Below are 21540 nucleotides of genomic sequence, written 5' to 3'. Positions count from 1 at the left end.
GGTTTCACCCGGAACGATTCCGATATCCAAATACAGGCTTCCAATATATCAATCTTTATGTCTTGACCATTTCGAGACTCCTCGTCATGTCCGTGATCACATCCAGGACTCCGAACAACCTTCGGTACATCAAAACTTATAAACTCATAATAAAACTGTCATCATAACGTTAAGCGTGCGGACCCTACGGGTTCGAGAACTATGTAGACATGACCTAGAACTGTTTCTGGTCAATAACCAATAGCGGAACCTGGATGCTCATATTGGCTCCTACATATTCTACGAAGATGTTTATCGGTCAAACCGCATAACAACATACGTTGTTCCCTTTGTCATCGGTATGTTACTTGCCCGAGATTCGATCGTCGGTATCCAATACCTAGTTCAATCTCGTTACCGGCAAGTCTCTTTACTCGTTATGTAATGCATCATTCTGTAACCAACTCATTGGTCACATTGCTTGCAAGGCTTATAGTGATGTGCATTACCGAGAGGGCCCAGAGATACCTCTTCGACAATTGGAGTGACAAAACCTAATCTCGAAATACGCCAACTCAACATCTACCTTTGGAGACACCTGTAGAGTTCCTTTATAATCACCCAGTTACATTGTGACGTTTGGTAGCACACAAAGTATTCCTCCGGTAAACGGGAGTTGCATAATCTCATAGTTGTAGGAACTTTGTATAAGTCATGAAGAAAGCAATAGCAACATACTAAACGATCAAGTGCTAGGCTAACGGAATGGGTCAAGTCAATCACATCATTCTCCTAATGATGTGATCTCTTTAATCAAATGACAACACATGTCTATGGTTAGGAAACATAACCATCTTTGATTAATGAGCTAGTCAAGTAGAGGCATACTAGTGACATTAAGTTTGTCTATGTATTCACACATGTATCATGTTTTCGGTTAATACAATTCTAGCATGAATAATAAACATTTATCATGATATGAGGAAATAAATAATAACTTTATTATTGCCTCTAGGGCATATTTCCTTCATCTCTGTCCGTCACCACTGCCGATTTGACCGTCGTCCTAGGCTATCCATGTCTTCCTTTTCTGTGCGTTGGCGCATCATCGCCTTTTACCCCCCTCAACGTATATTATATATCCGCCAGTGGCACCGCTATGGCAACATTGCTAGCAAGCTCTGCCACGCAACACTAACCTCTCTCTCAATCGTCATCTTCTTCATCGATGTTGTTGCCGCTACCGCTATCCGTCCGTCGCAAGCTCCACCCAAGATGTTGCCATTTTTCATCGGGATCTTCTCCCTCTGCATTGTTGGCAAGTTACGACACCCTTACCGTAGGGGGGGGGGGAAGCAGCAAGACATATGGAGTTTAAGAATATCCATGTCAGCATGCGCCATGCGTTCTATGATTCATGGATATGCTCAATGTTTGTTTATTCTAGCGTATCATTGAGGGTATCTTTTTTTTCGGGAATACGCAAAGCTTGCGTATCTTTGCATTGATAGGAGAAATTGAATGAGTACAGGAGGTGATACAACACATGCCACAGACGCAAAAGGCATGAACATGGTGCCCCAAACCAGAGAGACATGAGGCACACGACCCAAAGAAAAACACAACTGAACTCGCCAACCAGAGACACAATCCGACCAATAACTAGACGACCGACATCACCGAAGTTGGCATCGAGGACGCCGCGAGCAAACAAGACAACGCCTTCAGGAAGGAGAACGACACGAGACACCGCCGTCGTCCGATCCGGGAAGCCAGACCTAGGGTTTCCGCTGTTGCTCGAAGAAGGGCCCAGATAGTGGCCATGGTAGTGCCTCCAAGTAGGGAACGACACCCCCAAGTGTCGCTAGAGCCAGCATAGAATGCGGGGATTTCTCCCTGGCCAAATTCCGAACAATCCCAAGCCGTTGGAGAACAAATCGGAGAAGAGGAAGTCGAGTATAGGCCGAAATTGCGACTGAAGGAAGGGGAGCCACGCCCAATGCCGAAGAAGGCACCGAGCGCCGCCGGACTTGCGAGCTCCATTAGAGGGCGGGGTTGCGTGGCTGAGCGAAATGGAAGGCAACGAGATGTGACGGTGGCCAGAGCCCCGGACAAACCAGGATCTGGAAAGCGCAGATCAAGGCCACCGAGACCGGAGCAGCAGAGCGCCGGCAAGCCTGGGAGCTGGAAGAGGACGCAGCTCCCGGAGCGAGCTAGAAACGGAGATGCGCCGGGATGGACGACCAACCAAGGGCACCAGCAGGGTGATGGTGCGGTGATGCCGAGGAGCCAACGAGCCAAGGAAGCTGGAAAGAGCGTAGCTTCCATGGTGTGTTGGATCCGAAGCCGCGCCGGCCGGCCATGGACGCAGGAAGGGCGTAGGTCCGTAGCCGCCGTGCCGAAGCCACCCCTGCCGGGGGTGGGTGGGTGGTGAAGTTCACGCGTAGCCAAACCTCCCGGCCCGCGCACTACAGGAAGCAGCCGCCGCCGGGCACAACCCCACGCCTCCACGGCCGCCATAGCGAGAGGCAGATCCGGAGCCGAGCAGGGGGTAAGGGTGGTGGGGGTCGGTGGGAGGGGGTGGACGCAGCGGAGAAGGCATGCCGGCCGCCCGCGGAGGCCGAACGGAGAGCGCCACATCCAGCCGGGCGAGGTCCCAGATCCCATCTGGGCCAGCAGAAGCCACCCGCGTGGGAGCCGCAACCGGGGAGGCCACCAGCGCCAACGTCATCCAGGGGGAAGACATCACCGGGGGGAGGCCGCCGCCACCGCCGATGGAAGCCGCCGGCGCCGCCAAGACCGGAACTCGGGGGAGGGGCGGAGGACGAGGCCATGGGGTCGGAGGGGGAGAGAAAAAACAGCCCCGCCGCCACCATCCTAGGGCCCGGCGAACTAGTATTCTTTTGAAGGTGTGGCAAATGTGAAAACCCAGAGTTGTTCAACCCAGCCAGCCCAAGTGGGTCCCGCCCGTCAGTCTCCTGCTGCCATATAATTTGAGCGAGCGATCCCCGTTCCCCACCGAGCAGAAGCAGAGCAGCCATCCGCTTTCCCCATTCCCTCGCCGCCGCCGCCGCCGCCGCCGCCGCCAAATCTCCCTGGCCTCTCCGCCGCGCTGCCATGCTCCTCCGGCTCCGGTGCTCCATCCTCACCCACCTCATCTCGTCTCCATCCGCCTCTCCCGCCTCCCACTTCAGCCGTCTCATCTCCGCCGCCGCGCCCGCCGTCTCCCCGAACCCTAGCTTCGCGGTGGAGGAGTACCTCGTCGCCACCTGTGGCCTCACCCGACCCCAGGCCCTCAAGGCCTCCGCCAAGCTCTCCCACCTCAAGTCCCCCTCCAATCCCGACGCCGTCCTCGCCTTCCTCGCAGGCCTCGGCCTCTCCGGCGCCGACGTCGCCGCCCTCGTCGCCAAGGACCCGCTGTTCCTCTGCGCCAAAGTGGACAAGACACTGGGCCCCGTCGTCGTCGGGCTCACCGGCCTCGGCATCTCGCGTTCTCAGATCGGGCGCCTCGCCTCGCTCAGCCGCGCCCAGTTCCGCTGTATATCCATCGTCTCAAATCTGCAATACTTCCTGCACCTCTTCGGCTCCTTTGAGAAGATCCTCCCTGCAATCAGGTACGGCTTATGCCTTCTCGCAGCCGACCTCGAGACAGTGGTCAAGCCCAATGTTGCCTTCCTGCGTTCCTGCGGGCTAGGTGACTGTGACATTGCCAAGTTGTGCATCGCTGAGCCATGGCTGCTCGCCTCAAACGTAGAGTGCGTCCGGGCAATGGCAGCACGCGCCGAAGCTATTGGTGTGCCCTGTGGCTCTCGGATGTTCAGGCACGCGCTGAAGGCTGTTGCATTCCTCAGCAATGAGAAGATCGCCGCCAAAGTGGAGCACTTGAAGAAGATGTTCAGGTGGTCAGATGCCGAGGTGCGCATTGCTTTGTCCACGCTTCCATCTGTGCTGATGAGGTCTAACCATATGCTGGAGAGCAAGTCAGAGTTCCTAATCTCCAAGGTGGGGTTTGAACCAGCATACATTGCTCATCATCCGGCATTGCTCACATACAGCCTGGAGGGCCGGATCATACCCCGGTACTATGTTGTAAAGTTTCTCAAGGAAAATGGACTGCTGGATCACAACCGGAGCTACTATTCTGCAGTCATTGTGATGGAGAAAGTATTCGTGGACAAGTACATATCCCCTCACAAGGAAGTTGCACCATACCTTGCTGAAGACTATGATGCCGCTTGCAGAGGGGAAGTGCCGACTAGATTCAAATTTACATGAAAATTGGTAACACTACGGCACAACGATATTTTTTACATTCCGTGTTATGCTATTCATTCCTGATTTGGTGTTCTTGGCCTAACTGAATTGTAGCTGTCTGCTATTGATAATCGTTCGTTACATGCTGATTTGATTGTGCTAGTCTAGGATGAAATTGGCAATTTGATTTGAGAGTATTGGTATGCTCATTATGACATTCAATTAGAGAAGAAAGCACCGTACTACTAGCTTGTGCACTCTAAGGTTGCATTGACATACATATTGGATTTACGGGAATCTTTGTGAAAACCATGGAGCGGCTGCTCCAGCCATGGATACCCTTCATTTCCACCTCGAGATAGGAGCCATGTCAGAAAAAGCAATGCAAAGTACTAAGCACTCTCTGACACATATCCCCACAACATTACGTTTGAAATGGATGGTGTCCAAGAGTGGAGCAGTGGTTTCATGTAGCTAAAAAAGTCTCTCTAAAACTAATGGAATTAAAGAGAGCGAGAGCAGGACATTCTGCAAATACTTTGAAGTATCTTTATGTTCTCAAATGACCATAGCATTTTCAGGTGCACCTCAATCTATCTTTTCATGAAAGAAGGTTCTCATTTTGGCCAAAGATGACATGGACTTTTAAATTTTCTCCGGATGAAAGTATGTTTGTCACTCCCAAGGATTCAGTTTGGATCTAGTATGTTGGTTGCTTGCTCTAGTTCTTCTAAGATGAAAATCTGCGTTCATCCAGCAGTAGGTTTGCTTATAAAACTGTTGTGAAAGCAAGTCATTGTGTACTACTCACTAGTTTGTATCAGTTTTTCCCCTTATATTCTTTGATTGATGGCCTACTGGTTTGATATATTTTTCATATGGCTTCTGATGTCAGAACTGAATAGTGCATTAGTTGGCTAGTAGCATTTTTGTTATCGACTTATCCATGTAGAACTATGTAACGGGCATTTTGGAGGCCCTGGTATTTGTACTGCAGAGGCAAAGCAGGGGACATTTCATATAACAGAACTTTTGTCAAGTTAATCTTAAAACCAGTTATGTCATTTATCTGTCATACCTTTTTATTACTAATTTTATTCGATATTAGCACTGATTATAGGAGCATACTGATTTTCTGAATGTAGCCGACGCGTTCTTTCTTTCAGAAGATGTGCTGAAACTGGATGCAGATGCATGGTGTTCCCTTCTTGTTCTTCCAGGAGATCGACGAAGCAGGGCGCTCGGACTCTGCTATCATATATGTGATTCTGAAGGTATTTGTGGACTTGACGCCTTGCGTGAAGAAGCTCCTAATTTTGTCCTTTTGGATTTTGCAATTTTAGTAAACCTTCTTTCTAGAAATTCTGAATCAGAATCAGATCTGATTAGTTAACTCTGAATCTTTCGGCCACCAAGTGAAGATGTCTGTAGTAACTGCTTAAATGTTATAGCCATGTTTGTTTTACTCGAATCAGAGCTGCAAAATAAACACGAATCTTACAACAAAGTTGGTCATTAATGCTAATACGGCAAGAACGTGTTGTTTTGTATTCAGCAAATGCTTCAAGTATCATTGATGAGTACATTTGCACACTATGTTCCCGATGTCCGTTGCAGTTTGCACTGCAATCCTCAATCTTTTTTTCAGTGAATAAATGTCATTATTTATGCCCAGCAAATGGCTAGAGTATGTACTCTCGGTTTAGTGTGGTATCCATTGTACCTAGATTGATCTCAGGTGTTATACTAACATTTGTAGTCTATACTATATCAAACCAGAGTTACTTTAGGCATTAACAAACGCAAACTGGCTTCCACTATATGGAATTTGTTTTTTAGTGTTGAAGAAATATATCTTGAGAGTTCAGAACTATGCCAAGCTTCTACTACTGACCGTTATGAAAGAAAATATTAATGCCGGATATTGAAATAACATTTATGGTGCTTTTTTGGGGTGGGGGATCGGTGCTCCATGCAAATTTGCATGCATGTAGAACACAGGAATATGTATGTTATTACAAATATTTGTATAATATTATTGTTTTTTACTTTATTATTCATAGGGTGCACCAGAGCTCGGTAGAAACACCTTCCTACTTGTTATTTCGGTGTGTTGATGCTGAACTTATTATTTAAAAAAAGCTATGGAAAATGATATAACATTTACTTTTGCACCCTCCATTAGTCTCCCGTCTCTCGGTATTTCCCCTTAAATCCACAAAACATTTAGTGTTCAATTGTGGACCGATAGGACTTTCTCTTTCCTCGCAAAAAAAAAAAGACTTTCTCTTACTGGATGAACACTGAATATATGGGTAGAGAATTCTTTCGTCAAAGTAGACGGGCGCGGCAACGTGCGCTTTTATGTTCTAGTTATACCATGTTTTCATCCATACGCTCCCAAACTGGGATATATTACTCGATGGCATGAATTATCAGCTTTATAAGTTTTCTGTCATGAGAGCAGATTGGTAGATCCATTGTGCATATTTTTTCAGTTTTTTGTGCATGCTATCTTTTGCTTCCATGGTTTGTGTGCTTCAGAACTCGTAGCCCCATAGCCGTCGATTACTAGAGCACAGATCTGTCTGCCCAACAAAATGTAGCACCTTGAGGGCATCCACCTGCCGAAGCAGAACGGGCGGACAGGTTTGTCGGGCACACAGGTGGTTCAGGATTTGCAGCCTGAAAATGCAACCGTCAGTCTTGTTTTCAGATGCTCCACTGCACCCTGACGGTAGGAGCCAAACAGGTAAGGTTGTCAACCAGATAGAGCAACTGGTCTGTCGCAGGGAGACCCAACAGCAACTTCTCAGCATTCAGGTGAGGCCAGATTGCAAGCAAAGGCCAAAAAGGATGGCAATGTTGCTGCAGATCCAGTGCTTTCTGAATCTCCAACTTATACTGCACCTTACCAGCAGTGTCTACTGAATTTGAAACTCAGACTTGCCAATCAAGTGGAACGAAGTGTAAGTGTATCCACCCAACAAAGTTTAGGTACAGTATTTGTCAATCAAGAGTTGCTGCCGAGAGAGAGAGAGAGCTACATAACGGGCCTTTTGGAGGCCCTGGTATTTGTACTTAACGGGCCTTTTGGAGGCCCTGGTACCCACCCAACAAAGTTTAGCTACAGTATTTGTCAGTCAAGAGTTGCTGCCGCGAGAGAGAGAGAGAGAGAGAGAGAGAGAGAGAGAGAGAGAGAGAGAGAGAGAGAGAGAGAGAGCTGTGCATCATCCCTACAAATACCATGGTGACGCTCCTTCGCCACAATCCTCCTCATTGGCAGGATTTTAGTGTCATCGACGCCAGGGAGACCATGAAGGCGACCAAGAAGACGCACATGGAGAGAACTGAGATAGGTGTCGCAACTTGGAGTCAAAGCAAAAAAGTTCAATATCATTGCCAAGGGAAAACGACCTTGAGAATAGCAGCTTATTTGCTGGCACTGTTGGAGGTCGCAAACAAAACTGTGATGATATTCTCAAGGTTGTTGTCCTTGGAGAGTACAACGACTTTCTTCTTTGCTCCCCATGACGACACTTGTCACAGGTCCAATCCTTGTGCTTCTTCTTGGTCGCGCCATGGAAATATGCACACATCAGCGAGCATGGCCACATAATTTGGATACTTGTCATTTGCGGATTGCGGTGCTCAAACTCCTGACGACCGTTCAACTCCTTTTAGCATGTGGCGATGCAGACCATCCCATCTACGAATAATGCTCGTGTCTCTAGTTTACTCTTGATGATTAATTATGCTAACATGATCTTCATGGTTCTTTTTCTGGATTAATCTAATTAAAAAAATGATATTTGTTTTAACACAGAGAGTTTTGAACGGGACAAGGAGCATCGGATGATGGTTCCGCGTTGGGACTTGGTAGAGGAAACTACGACCGGCCATTTTGTGGAAGACTCGAGCAAGGCTACCATGCGAAAACTATAGTACGTAGTATAGTGATACATGTCAATACACTTGACTTTATTTAGCATAAGATTTGTCCTTATATGCTTATTATACAGAATAACGCCTTCAACTAAAATCTTGGCCCCCGCGTCGTCCTCAGCGGGCGACACGGGAGGCGATCCCATCTTCAATGCCTCCAGCCCCCTTCTCCCCTCTCTCTCCTCGCCGCCGCCGGCCAGCACCGGGCAAAGCCCCGTGTGTAAGGTGGTGGCGGCGGGGCTTCTCTACCTTCACTTCGTTCCTCCTTTCGCTCAAGGTGACCGCTCCTCTCCTTTCGGTGTCCATCCTGATCGCCAGCCAGAGGTTTCGGGGGTGTGACCAGGAGGGCTGCAGCTACCCCATCCAGGCCATCGGCCATCGCTAGCTGCCTAGATCCGGTCATGGCAGACCGGAGGATGTCAGCGTGCGCTGGTTCCTTCCTAGATCAAATAGTAGATGTGCGGTAGGAGGCATGCCTTCCCCTGACCCTGTCAAGGGCTGTCCGGGTCATCGTTGTGGGCCGGTCTACGCTTAGATCGGCAAGGGGTCATGCCAGAAGCGCCGTGACTGCCCCACGGCTATCAATTATGTGGGTCTTGCGGTGAACATTTCGTCTTGTGGCGACAGCCTCGATGCGGATTGCGGTGGCCACCGAAGGATCTTTGTGAGAGTTTTTCCATTCAGATCCAGTGGTTGACTTCAGAGATGAGATGCAAACTATCGATGATAGCTTGACGCAGAGGGATGGTTGTGCAGCGGCGCGTCACATGTCACTGCTGGGATCACGGAAAAGTGGTGGCGAGAACACAAGTGAGGTTGATGGTGGTGCTGCTCGAGCACATGGTCTCGAGCTCCGGGTGAAAGCCTAAGGTTTGACCCGAGTTTGTTATATCTGGCAATGATGATGTTTTTACATCATTACCTTGTTGAAGGTGTTGACTGGATATGCTCAGACTGGTTCTTCGGAGTGAAAACCTAGATTCTGACTTAGGTGGTTGGATCAGGTAACGCCGATGCTTGAGCGTCGCTTCTTTTTTGAAGGTGTTGCCGTCGAAGAACCTCGTCGTTAGTGTGATGTCATGAGATGGTTGGTGTGGATATGGTCATTGCCGTAGTTTGCCCATTGCAGATCTGATCGTCTTTCGGCTTTTTTTCTCTCTCGCCTACGCATAGCTTTGGTTTTATATGACTTTGCTATTTGTTGGCTTTTGTGTGTGTGCGTGTGTTAATGTTGGTTGTGTGCATACTAACTATGCAGAGGCCGAGTGTGTGTTTATTTTGTTTGTATCCTCTTGATGCTCCAATTTGATCCAATAAAATCGACCCTTTATCCAAAAGAATAATAATTTAGCTACATGATACTTACAAAAAAACACAATTTAGCTACATGCAGTTAGAAAAGGAATGGACAGGGTCTGCATTGGATAGCAAACACTCTTACCAAGTTTAGGCACGGTGCCTGTGTGTTTGCACTCGGCAACGGCAAAAAAACTCAGGTACATGATTTTTCCACTAGTAGTAATGAGAAATACTCTTACTTTTACATTCTACTCCCTCCCTCCCATAATGTAGATTTTTTTAGATTACACTCTCTTGAAATAGGCTTCCACGCTTTATAAATAAAGCAACGGTCCATACAACGAACATCCGATCACCACCTAAATAACGACGGCCGGGGCCACAACACAATCAAGCCCAAGAAAACATGAGAGAAATAAGGAAAAAAGCCACCTGGTGGCAGCCGCCAAGGGCACTAAGAGGATGATAATCGACGCACTGAAGCCACTAGAGCATCCATCATGAGGCCGAGCCGGTCGGGATCACGCTGCCTCGAGAGCGGGTGCCAGTGCTGCAGAAAAGCAAGGAATTTGAAGGAGTTAAACGCTTTCCTTGGAAAGACCTTCTCAATCACCATCTTATTATGAGCCGTCCAAAGAGTCCAGGTCATCACCGCAAAAATAAGCCAAAACATGCGGCGGTGACTGGACTGGTGCATAACCCTATACTGGAGGAACTCCGCTAGGTTTAGGGCCACCCAGTCGGGTCCCAATGCCTCGCGGACGAACGTCTACAACACTCGCACCACGGTACAGGATAAAAGGATATGCATCCCAGTCTCCAGTACCGCATAGAGGGGGCATAAGCCATTGCCAGGGCCATGCCGCTTAAGTACCTCAGTCCCCGAGGGGAGGCGGTCACGAAGTAACTGCCAGGCGGAAATCTTAATCTTTAGTGGTAAGGGGGCTTTCCACAACAGAGACAACCAGGGGGTTGTAGGGGCCGGCACTGGGCGTGATACGCCGTGCTCATCGAAAATTCTGCCGATGGCGCCAGCCGCCAAGACACAGTGTCTGGATAGTCCAGCAACACTAGTGGTAAGGTGGCCTGTAATCTAGTCCAGTCATCATTCTCGGTATGTCCAAAGGTGCGCCGGAACCGAATGTTCCATTGTCCACCTCGGAATGCCGCGGAGACAAGAATAGACGGGTCCACACAGATCAAGAATAGGCCAGGGAAGTGTCGGGTAACGCGGTAATTTCAAAAATTTCCCTACGATCACACAAGATCTATCTAGGTGATGCATAACAACGATAGGGGAGAGTGTGTCCACGTACCCACGTAGACAGAAAGAGGAAGCGTTTCAATAACGCGGTTGATGTAGTCGAACGTATTCGCGATCCAACCGATCCAAGTACCGAACGTACGGCACCTCCGCGTTCAGCACACGTTTAGCTCGATGACGTCCCTCATGCTCTTGATCCAGTTGAGGACGAGGGTGAGTTCCGTCAGCACGACGGTGTGGCAACGGTGATGATGATGCTACCAACGCAAGACTTCGCCTAAGCACTACGATGGTATGATCAAGTTGTGTAACTGTGGAGGGGGGGCACCGCACACGGTTAAGAGAAACTTGTGTGTATTTGGGGTGCCCCCTGCCCCCGTATATAAAGGAGGGAGGGAGAGAGGCCGGCCCTCTAGGGGCGCGCCAAGTGTATGGAGTCCTCCTAGGACTTCCAAGTCCTAGTAGGAATCCTTTCCCTTCTAGGAGTAGGAGAGAAGGAAAGAGAGAGGGAGTAGGAAAGGGCAAGGTGGGCGCCGCCCCCTTCCCTAGTCCAATTCGAAGCCATGGGGGGGGGGGGGGCACCTCCCCTTGGCCATCCTCCTCTATTCTCCGTATGGCCCAATAAGGCCCATTACTTCTCCCGATGAATTCCCGTAACTCCCCGGTACTCCGAAAAAATACCCGAATCACTCGGAACCTTTCCGAAGGTCCGAATATAGCCTTCCAATATATCGGCCTTTATGTCTCGACTATTTCGAGACCCCTCCTCACGTCCATGATCTCATCCGGGACTCCGAACAAACTTCGGTCATCAAAACACATAACTCATAATACATATCATCATCGAACGTTAAGCGTGCGGACCCTACGGGTTCAAGAACTATTTAGACATGACCGAGACACGTCTCCGGTCAATAACCAATAGAAGAACCTGGATGCTCATATTGGTTCCTACATATTCTATGAAGATCTTTATCGGTCAAACCGCATAACAACATATGTTGTTCCCTTTGTCATCGGTATGTTACTTGCCCGAGATTCGATCGTCGGTATCTCAATACCTAGTTCAATCTTGTTACCGGCAAGTCCCTTTACTCGTTCTGTAATACTTCATCCCACAACTAACTCATTAGTTACAATGCTTGCAAGGCTTATAGTGATGAGTATTACCGAGAGGGCCCAGAGATACCTCTCCGAAACACGGAGTGACAAATCCTAATCTCGATCTATGCCAACCCAACTAACAACTTCGGAGACACCTGTAGAGCACCTTTATAATCACCCTTTTATGTTGTGACGTTTGGTACCACACAAAGTGTTCCTCCGGTATTCGGGAGTTGCATAATCTCATAGTCCGACGAACTTCTATTAGTTATGAAGAAAGCAGTAGCAATGAAACTAACACGATCATAATGCTAAGCTAACGGATGGGTCATGTCCATCACATCATTCTCCTAATGATGTGATCCCGTTCATCAAATGACAACACATGTCTATGGTTAGGGAACTTAACCATCTTTGATTAACGAGCTAGTCAAGTAGAGGCATACTAGGGACTATATGTTTTCTCTATGTATTCACACATGTACTAAGTTTCCGGTCAATACAATTCTAGCATAAATAATAAACATTTATCATGAATTAAGGAAATAAATAATAACTTTATTATTGCCTCTAGGGCATATTTCCTTCACACGGTCCTTAGGCATACATATGTCTGCCCACTTTACCATGTGATACTTTTGACGGCCATTAGCACCCCGCCAGAAGAACCTCGCGAGATCCTTATCGAAGGCACTATGAACACCCTATGGTAAGATATACAACCCCATCATGTACATGGGGAGGCTCGCTAGGTTAGGGATAATAAGGACCGATTTACTCCCTTTGCAAGTAAACCGTCCATGCCAAGGCTCGGCCCGAGATGCCACTCGTCCCACTAGAGGGTCAAAGGCACTCATCAAAATCTTCGAGTCGGCCATCGGCATTCCCAAGTATGTAATGGGGAATGAGGCTAGTCAGCAATGGAGATTGTACGCAAGCCGTTGTTGTTCCTCTACAGGGAATCATAGGATGATGACCTTGCTCTTGTCAAAGTTGATCTTTAGTCCCAACATAGCCTTAAAGTCGAGGAGTAGGAATTTATGATTCACAATGTCTCGGACGAATCCCTCCATCATAATCATGGTGTCATCGGCATATTGAAGGTGGGTGACCCCCTCCTCCCGGGATCAGGCGACCCACTACCCCCGATAGGTGACCTACCATCCTAGCTTTATCCATGATTCTTGCTAATGCATCCACAACGAGGTTGAAGAGAACAGGGGAAATCAGATCCCCTTGCTTCACTCCCGTCGAGGACGTAAAGAATGGTACCACCTTGCCATTTATGTTAATCATAGTCTTTCCAGATCGGACCAACTGCATAATCTAGTTGCACCATCTGTCCTCAAAGCCCCGGCGCTCCAGAACTAACCGCAAGAAGTTCCAATCCAGTCGATCACAGGCTTTCTGGAAATCCAGCTTGAGGAAGATGCCCTTATGGCCGCGCATCTGCACCTCATGGACAATGTCGTGAAGGGCCAGGATCCCATCATGAATCCGTCGCCCCTTCAAGAATGTCGACTGGAGGGGGTGGTCTAGTTGCGCGGCCACCGGCATTCAACGAGTAGCGCAGACTTTGAAGAAAATGAGCTCGAGCACGTCATGACCGTGATAGGCTTGAAGTGCCTAATGTCCGTCGCCCCAACTATTTTGGGGATCAGGGTAATGACTCCAAATTTTATTCGCGCCATGTCAAATGTTCCAATGTAAAATTCATGGAACATCGATATGATCATAGGTTTAAGGACATTCCATAATTTCTAGAAGAAGGCAACCGGAAGGCCGTCAGGACCCGGTGCCGACTCCGCCTTCATTGAGGCGACCGGCCTACCCACCTCTTCCGGTGAAAATGGGGTAGTAGTCCCGCATTCTCAATGCCGGAAACCCTTCCCGTTGTCGGCCAGGAATTTTTCGCCAAAGAAACCCCACCACAGGGTTCCTCTGCGAAGAGCCTCTTAAAGAAGGAGTAAATGTGAGACCGAATCTCATCCGGACGCTTCAGGAGGGCATCTCGCTCCCAGAGGCACGGGATAGCGCACTTCCGGCGCCTTCCATTAGCTATTGCCTGGAAGTAGGCGGTGTTAGAATCACCTTGGAGGAGCCATTTCTGCCCCCCTCCTTTGCTAGAACAATTCCTCTCCCTTGAAAATCTCCATCGGGGAGGATTCAAGGGAGTACCGCTGCAATCAATCGTCGGGCGATAGATCAGCGCCCCTTTGCGGGCCCTCAGATCTAGCAAGACCCCTTTGCGGGCCCTCAGATCAGCGCCCAGGTTGGCGCCCCAATCCCACATAAACTTGTGGGAGATCTTAGAGCAATGATGCCAGATATCTATAGCACAGAATACCCGCGGTGGGTTGACTGCCGCTTGAACCTAACAGCACCTTACCATTTCAAAGAACCCCGGCTATAGCAGCCATGACGGTTCGAAATGGAAGCGCCTGGACCACGACGGGGGCCCTTCCCTGACGAGAACAACAAGGGAACATGATCGGAACCAATCCTAGTGACTGTCCTCAGAGAGCACAATGGGAACATAATCTCTCACTGGATAGACACCAGGACCCGACCAGCACACTCCGGATAGGGTCCACCTATTTATTGGTCCATGCGAACCTAGCCCCTACACGGGCTATCTCACGTAGGGCCATATCGGCTCGTATCCGGAGCCGGTCGATATTAGGAGAGCTCTTCTCAGCCTCCTGACGAATAAGGTTGAAATCCCCAGCGACTACGACCTGCGTAGCGCAGCGTTCTACCTTATCTTTCAGCTTGGCCAAGAAGTCCGCTGACCGCCTGTGATCAGCTAGACAACGATCGCCTCCCAGCTGAGGTTCACACATCGGTCAGTAACGGATATACTGAGGAAAAATTACCCTCGGTCCATATCCTCCACCGAGATGAGTAGTGTCAAAAACGTCTTATCTTTCCCATAGAGTAGTATACGTACTAACGTACCTAGCATCTGGAGCGAGAAATAGATCCACCCCGGCCGCCCGACATGTCCATGTGGAGCTTAATTCTACTGAAAGTTTCCATCCTCGATCCAAGGTTATACGACAAATAAAGAAACAACACGTCCCAATCGGTCGACGTAATCACTTGCGTATGTCCTTCATACCACGACACCAATTCAAAGACGTGGTCAGTATGTTTGCCCTATAAATAATGTATGGTAAAGATCGGCAGAGCCATGCCAAGCCAACGCATAGCATCATCATCAGCAATAGGAACACTAGCTACTGTCCACAATAGCCCATAGTCGTCTCCGCCGGAAATGGGTTCTTCTCCAGCACCGGCGGGCGAGAGAGCGCACGCCGTGTGCCTGCCGGCGGCCGCGCAGGGGCACATCATCCCCATGCTCGACGTGGCCAAGATGCTCCACGCCCGCGGCTTCCACGTCACCTTCGTCAACACCGAGTACAACCACGCCCGCCTCGTCCGCGCGCGGGGCGCGGCCGCGGTGGCCGGCGTCCCGGGGTTCCGCTTCGCCACCATTCCAGACGGCTTGCCGCCGTCGGACGGCGACGTCACGCAGGACGTCACGTCGCTGTGTAAGTCCCTCACGGAGACCTGCCTCGGACCCTTCCACCGCCTCCTCGCGGAGCTCAATGACCCCACCACTGGCCACCCGCCCGTGACCTGCGTCGTCGCAGACATCATTATGAACTTCTCCATGGAAGCGGCCAGAATGTCGGTGTCCGCCACTACCGTCGTCGCGCAGAATGTTCCGCTACGTCGGTGTCCGCCACTACCGTCTCCTATTCGAACGTGGCCTCGCACCGATTGAAGATGTCGAGCAGCTGACAAACGAGTACCTTGACACACCGGTGGAAGACGTGCCGGGCATGCGGAACATGAGGTTCAGAGACTTCCCGACCTTCATACGCAGCCCGGCCTCGGACGACTACATGCTGCATTTCGCGCTCAGCATTGCGGAGCGCGCGGTCGGCGCGTCGGCGATGATCGTCAATACCTTCGACGACCTTGAGGGAGAGGCGGTGGCGGCCATGGAGGCGCTCGGCCTGCCCAAGGTCTATACCATCGGCCCGCTCCCGCTGCTCGCGCCGAGCTTAGACATCAGTATGAGCCTGTGGAAGCAGCAGGAGGAGTGCCTCCGGTGGCTCGACGACAAGGAGCCCGGCTCGGTCGTGTACGTCAACTTTGGCAGCATCACCGTCATGACCAACGAGCAGCTGGTAGAGTTTGCCTGGGGGCTGGCCAAGAGCAGCAAACATTTCCTTTGGATCATCCGTCCCGACCTCGTCAAGGGCGACACTGCAGTGCTCCCCCCAGAATTTTTGGTCGAGACGGCGGAGCGTGGGCTCGTGGCCTCCTGGTGCCCCCAGCAGCAAGTGCTGAACCACCCGGCTGTGGGCGCGTTCCTGACGCACAGTGGCTGGAACTCAACGATGGAGAGCATGTGCGGTGGCGTGCCCATCATCAGCTGGCCATTCTTTGCGGACCAGCAGACCAACTGCCGGTACCAGTGCAGCGAATGGGGAGTCGGCATGGAGATCGACACCGACGTCCGGCGCGACGCCGTTGCAAACCTTATCATGGAGCTCATGGAGGGGGAGAATGGAAAGGTGATGAAGAAGAAGGCACATGAGTGGAGGGAGAAAGCGGTCAAGGCGACCAAGCCCGGCGGCTCATCTCACGACAACTTTGATGCGCTGATTCGCGATGTGCTAGCTCCTAGCCACCATGGGTAAAGAAATACGGCTTTGCTAAAAGCGAAGTCGATACTACAATCTGTTGATCTTGCATTGAGATTCGTGCAAATAATTTCTTTCAGTTTTCTTTTCTTCTTGCATACTACAGTGCTTGACTGAGACTTACCTAGACAAACCCAAAGAAATAATAGTGTACCCGCTTTAAGTTTTATTTTGCTCAATGCCATTTTTTTTATGGAGGAAGCCGGTTTTGAGAATATCTCAGTAATCTCAGCAAATTAATAAAATCAAATATATTTTTAGTAAGTATTTTTTGCCAAAGACAAATGTAATTGACCCGTGGTTTTGCAATTAATAGTTCTTATCTGGTGGCTTCGTTACTTCCCAGAAGTCGATTCTAAAATGGTACCTCGCACATGGACGAAACGGCCACTTACCACCGTGCCAAGACATGTGAAATACTCCCTCCTTCTTAAAATAAGTGTCGCTCTTTCATTTTAAAGTAAGTGTCACAAATTTAGTACAATTTTAGCACAGAATTGTACTAAGTCAGCGACACTCTTTTTTTTTTGCGGAAAAGCTACACTTTTTTGGGGATAGAGGAAGTAGTAATGATAGCATATACACCTTATTTGAACATATTCAAAAGCTGCAGACCAGTCGGTTTTCATAAATACTAAACGGTGAAAATATTTTCTTTTGCGGGCAACGGTAAAAATAACTTGACATGCTCCATGATGTACATCTCTTAGTCGACAAAGCATTCATGGAGATGATACGTATTCTTTTGGGGCGTGTGCGTATGCCGCACCGTGTGAGATGCCAACACGTCAAAAGTATTCATGGAGATGATGATACCTCCTCCCCACAACCTCTCCAATTGGATATCATGATTTTTTTTTATTTTTTTGCGAAAAGGATATCATGAATTTTTGTAATGAGAGACGTTTGAAAGGTGTAAAAGTCTTGCTCAACATCTGATTTGTGTTTAAGAAGATGAATTCATGAAAATCAGTTAGTATCATCCGCATTGCCGTCATAATACTTGTAGCCAGTGGAGGATGCAAGAAGAGGACCTATGGGTTGACCCAAAATTGTGGGCATGCACATGATGCAAAGGCATGGTAAGCATTTTTTTTTCAAAAGATCAACCCCCGGCGTCTGCTTCAGATAGATGCATGCGGCCACAAATGCATGGTAAGCATGATGTCGTAAGACCCATGTTGCTCAACCATCGCCAGCTTACTTCCCCTGAGGTTGATGCCAGAGAGGCAACGCAGCGATGAAGTCGCGCCTGCTCTAAAAAACATGACGGCAGAGAGTGGGAGTGTTTGGGAGCGGAGAAGGAGGTACATTGACGAAGTCGGAGCCCGTGTTGGGGAACAACACGTGGTTGCACATCCTGTCCACGACGAGGTTGATGACGTTGTAGGTGCAACCTGTCTAGTACTAATTCAGATAACGAGAATGGTTTAACAAATAACGTGCTTGGGAACATTTTAGAATGCAGCGCCTCTGAAATTTGGAGCGCTAATGCAACAATGAACCTGTAACCCAAAGGCAACAGTGAACCTGGAACCAAAGAGGCCCAATGCGCGCTCTCTCTCTCTCTCTCTCGTGCCGCAAAGATCTTGTATCCTACTCCCTCCATCCAAAAATAAGTCTCTCAACTTTGTATTAGTTTTAGTATAAAATTGTGCTAAGCTTGAGACAGTTATTTTAGGACGGAGGGAGTACTATATTGTTGATCCCCACTACTTACACTTATCTTTACATGTACACGTGCTATCTCATCAAGGACCATGGGAATAAAATAAACAAGAAGAAGAAAATGGAGGAGCTACTATCAAACATTAGTCACCGGGCCTCAAAGTCGCTGCAATTTTGTCTTATTCAGAGGGTTGGGTAGCAGGCCAAAGGGTGAGATACCAAAAGTTAAAGGCTTCTTTGATTCGTAGGATTTTCAAAACGTAAGAATATGAGAAGTATAGGGTTGAAGTGGCAATGCTCACTTGAATCCTATACGATTAGCAATGAGTGTTTGATGCCATAGGAAAAACAAAGAAATTGTAAAAAGAAATTTAAGTGGATGTTAGATTTTCTAAAAAATGTAGTACAAAAGATTTTATAGGAAATTTTTTTGTGGGATCCAATCCTATGAGTCAAAGGAACAACATAGGAAAAAATCCTAAGGATTTCAATCCTATAAAATTCCTTTGAATCAAAGAAGCCCTAACATGGATTTGTGATCCGAGATGGACATGCGGATGTCAGGGGATCAGCCGCCGGCAAACTGCAGGGTGTTGGGAGTGCCATTCATGGCGAAGCGACAGCTTGTTTGGGATGCAATGCATGTTGCTGCTACCTGGGGATGATGAAAATCCAAGTGGAGTCCGATGGGCAGAGTTTAGTCAGAGCCCTGAAATCCACCGAGTATGATCTCACACCGGAAGGAATCCTGTTTGCCCGTCGAAACTTCATTTCTAGTTGCTTTTCCTTTGCACCTCGTGAATGTAATAAATTACCCCATGCATTAGCTGCATTCGGTTCTAGAATGCCTGCTGCTGGATAGCGATGGGCTGAGGACTTACCTGACGATGTAAACATTCTTGAGGGCCAGCCGGAGCGCTGAGCGAGTGTGATGTATGGACCATCTCAATTCTCAACATGTATGAGGGAAAAAACATTTTCTTTAAGATGGGAAAAAACATTATTAGTTGATCCCCACAATTTTTGATTATCTCAAGATGTACATATGCCAAACGCATGACACCTCATCATAGCCCCACAACAATGTGCATGGAAATTTTATATTATATTATGTACTTATATTTAATTTAAAAATTAACTATAGAATAATCAAATACAATATATGATATGCATTTTCAATTTTAGTTGATACCCCCTCCATCCCACAATATAAGATGTTATTGCATCCAATATGTGAGTAAGTCGGATGCTTATTATGGACTGTAAGGAGTATATTATGAATTCAAATATTATGTTTCATACAATCAACTCTAATTAAAAATATTCCAATCAATTTTTGCAGCAACACAAGAGGTGTCATCTAGTTACTCCGGAAGGTAGTTGGCCCTTTCATAGAGGTCGGCCAGGAGCCCAGGACAGGCCGGCTGTGCGCTGAAAGGCAGTGAAGATGTTGAAAAAAATCAGTGCATGTATCGGCAAATGGCGACCTTAATCTTGATGATGCCCATAGGTCAGCCTGTCTGGTTTGGGGTCTTCATCAATATTAAGTTCTTTTTGCGGGGCATCAATTTAAGGTTAAGTAGTTGTTCAGATGAAGTTCAAGCAATGATGGAATATAGCTGCAAGAGGCGTCTAAAACGAAAATGCCTAGGAATCACATATATGCTAAACAGTATTATTTGTACATTTTTAGCAACAACCAAGTTCAACATGAATGGTGACTATGTACAATGATCAAAAGTTGCGAACAAAGCGAATATCCATTCCTGAGCCCAGTCTCATCTGCACCCGGTGAAGAGAAAATTCACAAAAAATACAAAACAAAATGAAAATTCCATTTTTTTGGCATGGAAGATAATTTGGTGCGCTCTAAATTTCAGATCATTTGGATATATGAGTAACTCTCAGCAAAAAAGACAAATTGGGTCAGAACAATACATGAACACAAAACCTTTCACAGATCTCAATTTTGTCTTTTTTGCCGAGAGCTACTCAATTGTCCAAATGAACTAAAATTTGGAGCACATCTCACACACCAAAAAACGATTGTTTTTTAATTTTTATTGTTTTTTTCTATTTTCTTTTCATCCTGGGTGTAGCTGAGCCTGGGCACCGAATTGCATCGTCTAGAATAACTCGATTTGTTTTATGAAAAACCTCATCGTGAGGGCAGGGGTTCTTGCGTTGCATTAAGAAGAAAAGAGATGGTCCAGTATATATGAACAGAATATTGAAAATGAAGAAATCTTTCCAAAGCTTCGAACATTTTTGTGAAGCATGAACATTTTTTTGTAAAATGTGAACAATTTATGAAACGTCGTACAATTTTTGAAAAATGCAAAAAAGAAAATTAAAATAAATGCAAACAAAATTTGAACATTTCAAAAATTTTCTAAATTTTACAATTAAAAGAAACAAAAAAGAAGAAAATGAAAAAAAGCAGAAAAAAATACAAACTGAAAAGGAAAAAAGGTTTGGGAATCTTCTAGAATGTTCCCTAAACCAGTATAATCAAGCTAGGAAGCTCGAGAAGGTTCCCAAAACCGTAATTGCCCAGTTCGCGTACTACAGGAGATGGCCGGCCCAACTGATCGCGCACCTGTGCGTTTCGTCGACCATGGATGAATAGGGTTTTCCTCGATGCAGAGAGCATCAAATATTATTTCCGGACTCATGCTTCCTGTGTCTCTCACGTGCCATCTGATCTGGGCTGGCCTGGAGGATATTCACCGCACTGTGATCTAAATAAACAATCAAAGCAAACCCTCTTGCAAACACAAGCCATCTCCCCCTAAAAAACATGAGCCATCTAAAATTGTCTTACAAAAAATGAGCCATAAAACAACCTTTGAAAAATTAATATGAGCATCTGTATCTGAACACATTCGTTGAATGGGTTAATGATGTTGATCAATATTTTTTGCAGAGTCACGCAAATTGATCATAAAAACATGGTCATATTTTTTTCGGGCAAATTTAACTCGACTGTGAATTTCACGGAATAGTGTCCAGTACTTTTACTGCCTCGTATCGTCTTATAGTTTGAATTGTCTATTTGCATGTGCATCTTGTTTTCCCTGAATACATAAAATCTACAGATGGTAGTAGCTTGCTAGAACCTATAGGTACATATCTATATCTATACCACTATATATATCTAGGTCTAGGAACACGTATCAAGCGTCAGATATCTCTGATCTACTCAAGGAACGGCATGCAGAAATCCAGAAGATTAGTCGTTCACGGAACAAAGCTGGTCATGCTATGCCAACAATTGGTCAAAAATGTTATCACTTAAGTAATGAATTG

General features: G+C 47.4%; 1 protein-coding gene and 1 pseudogene across 5 annotated transcripts; both read left to right on the top strand.

Moving 5' to 3' along the window:
* Window positions 1–3031: 3031 nt before the first annotated feature.
* Window positions 3032–6474, top strand: LOC119325562. Of its 5 annotated transcripts, XR_005157584.1 has the most exons (3): window positions 3032–4260; window positions 4815–4899; window positions 5400–6471. XR_005157584.1 is itself a non-coding variant. In XM_037599293.1 (2 exons), exon 1 carries the CDS (start codon window positions 3097–3099, stop codon window positions 4252–4254), a length of 1158 nt encoding a protein of 385 aa, XP_037455190.1. In that variant the 5' UTR covers window positions 3032–3096; the 3' UTR covers window positions 4255–4260; window positions 4815–6472. The 5 variants fall into 5 exon arrangements, 2 of the variants coding, with proteins under 2 accessions (XP_037455190.1, XP_037455191.1); XR_005157582.1 differs by having other exon boundaries at window positions 3032–5288; window positions 5400–6474; XR_005157583.1 differs by having other exon boundaries at window positions 3032–4899; window positions 5400–6473.
* An 8553-nt stretch (window positions 6475–15027) lies between these two features.
* On the top strand, window positions 15028–16802 carry LOC119321145 (annotated as a pseudogene).
* Window positions 16803–21540: the final 4738 nt, after the last annotated feature.

This window comes from Triticum dicoccoides, chromosome 6B, assembly GCF_002162155.2.
Source record: "Triticum dicoccoides isolate Atlit2015 ecotype Zavitan chromosome 6B, WEW_v2.0, whole genome shotgun sequence".
Taxonomy (NCBI): Eukaryota; Viridiplantae; Streptophyta; class Magnoliopsida; order Poales; family Poaceae; genus Triticum; species Triticum dicoccoides.
The sequence above is the reverse complement of the archived record's forward strand: the minus strand, read 5'-3'. Positions and strand labels throughout refer to the sequence as shown.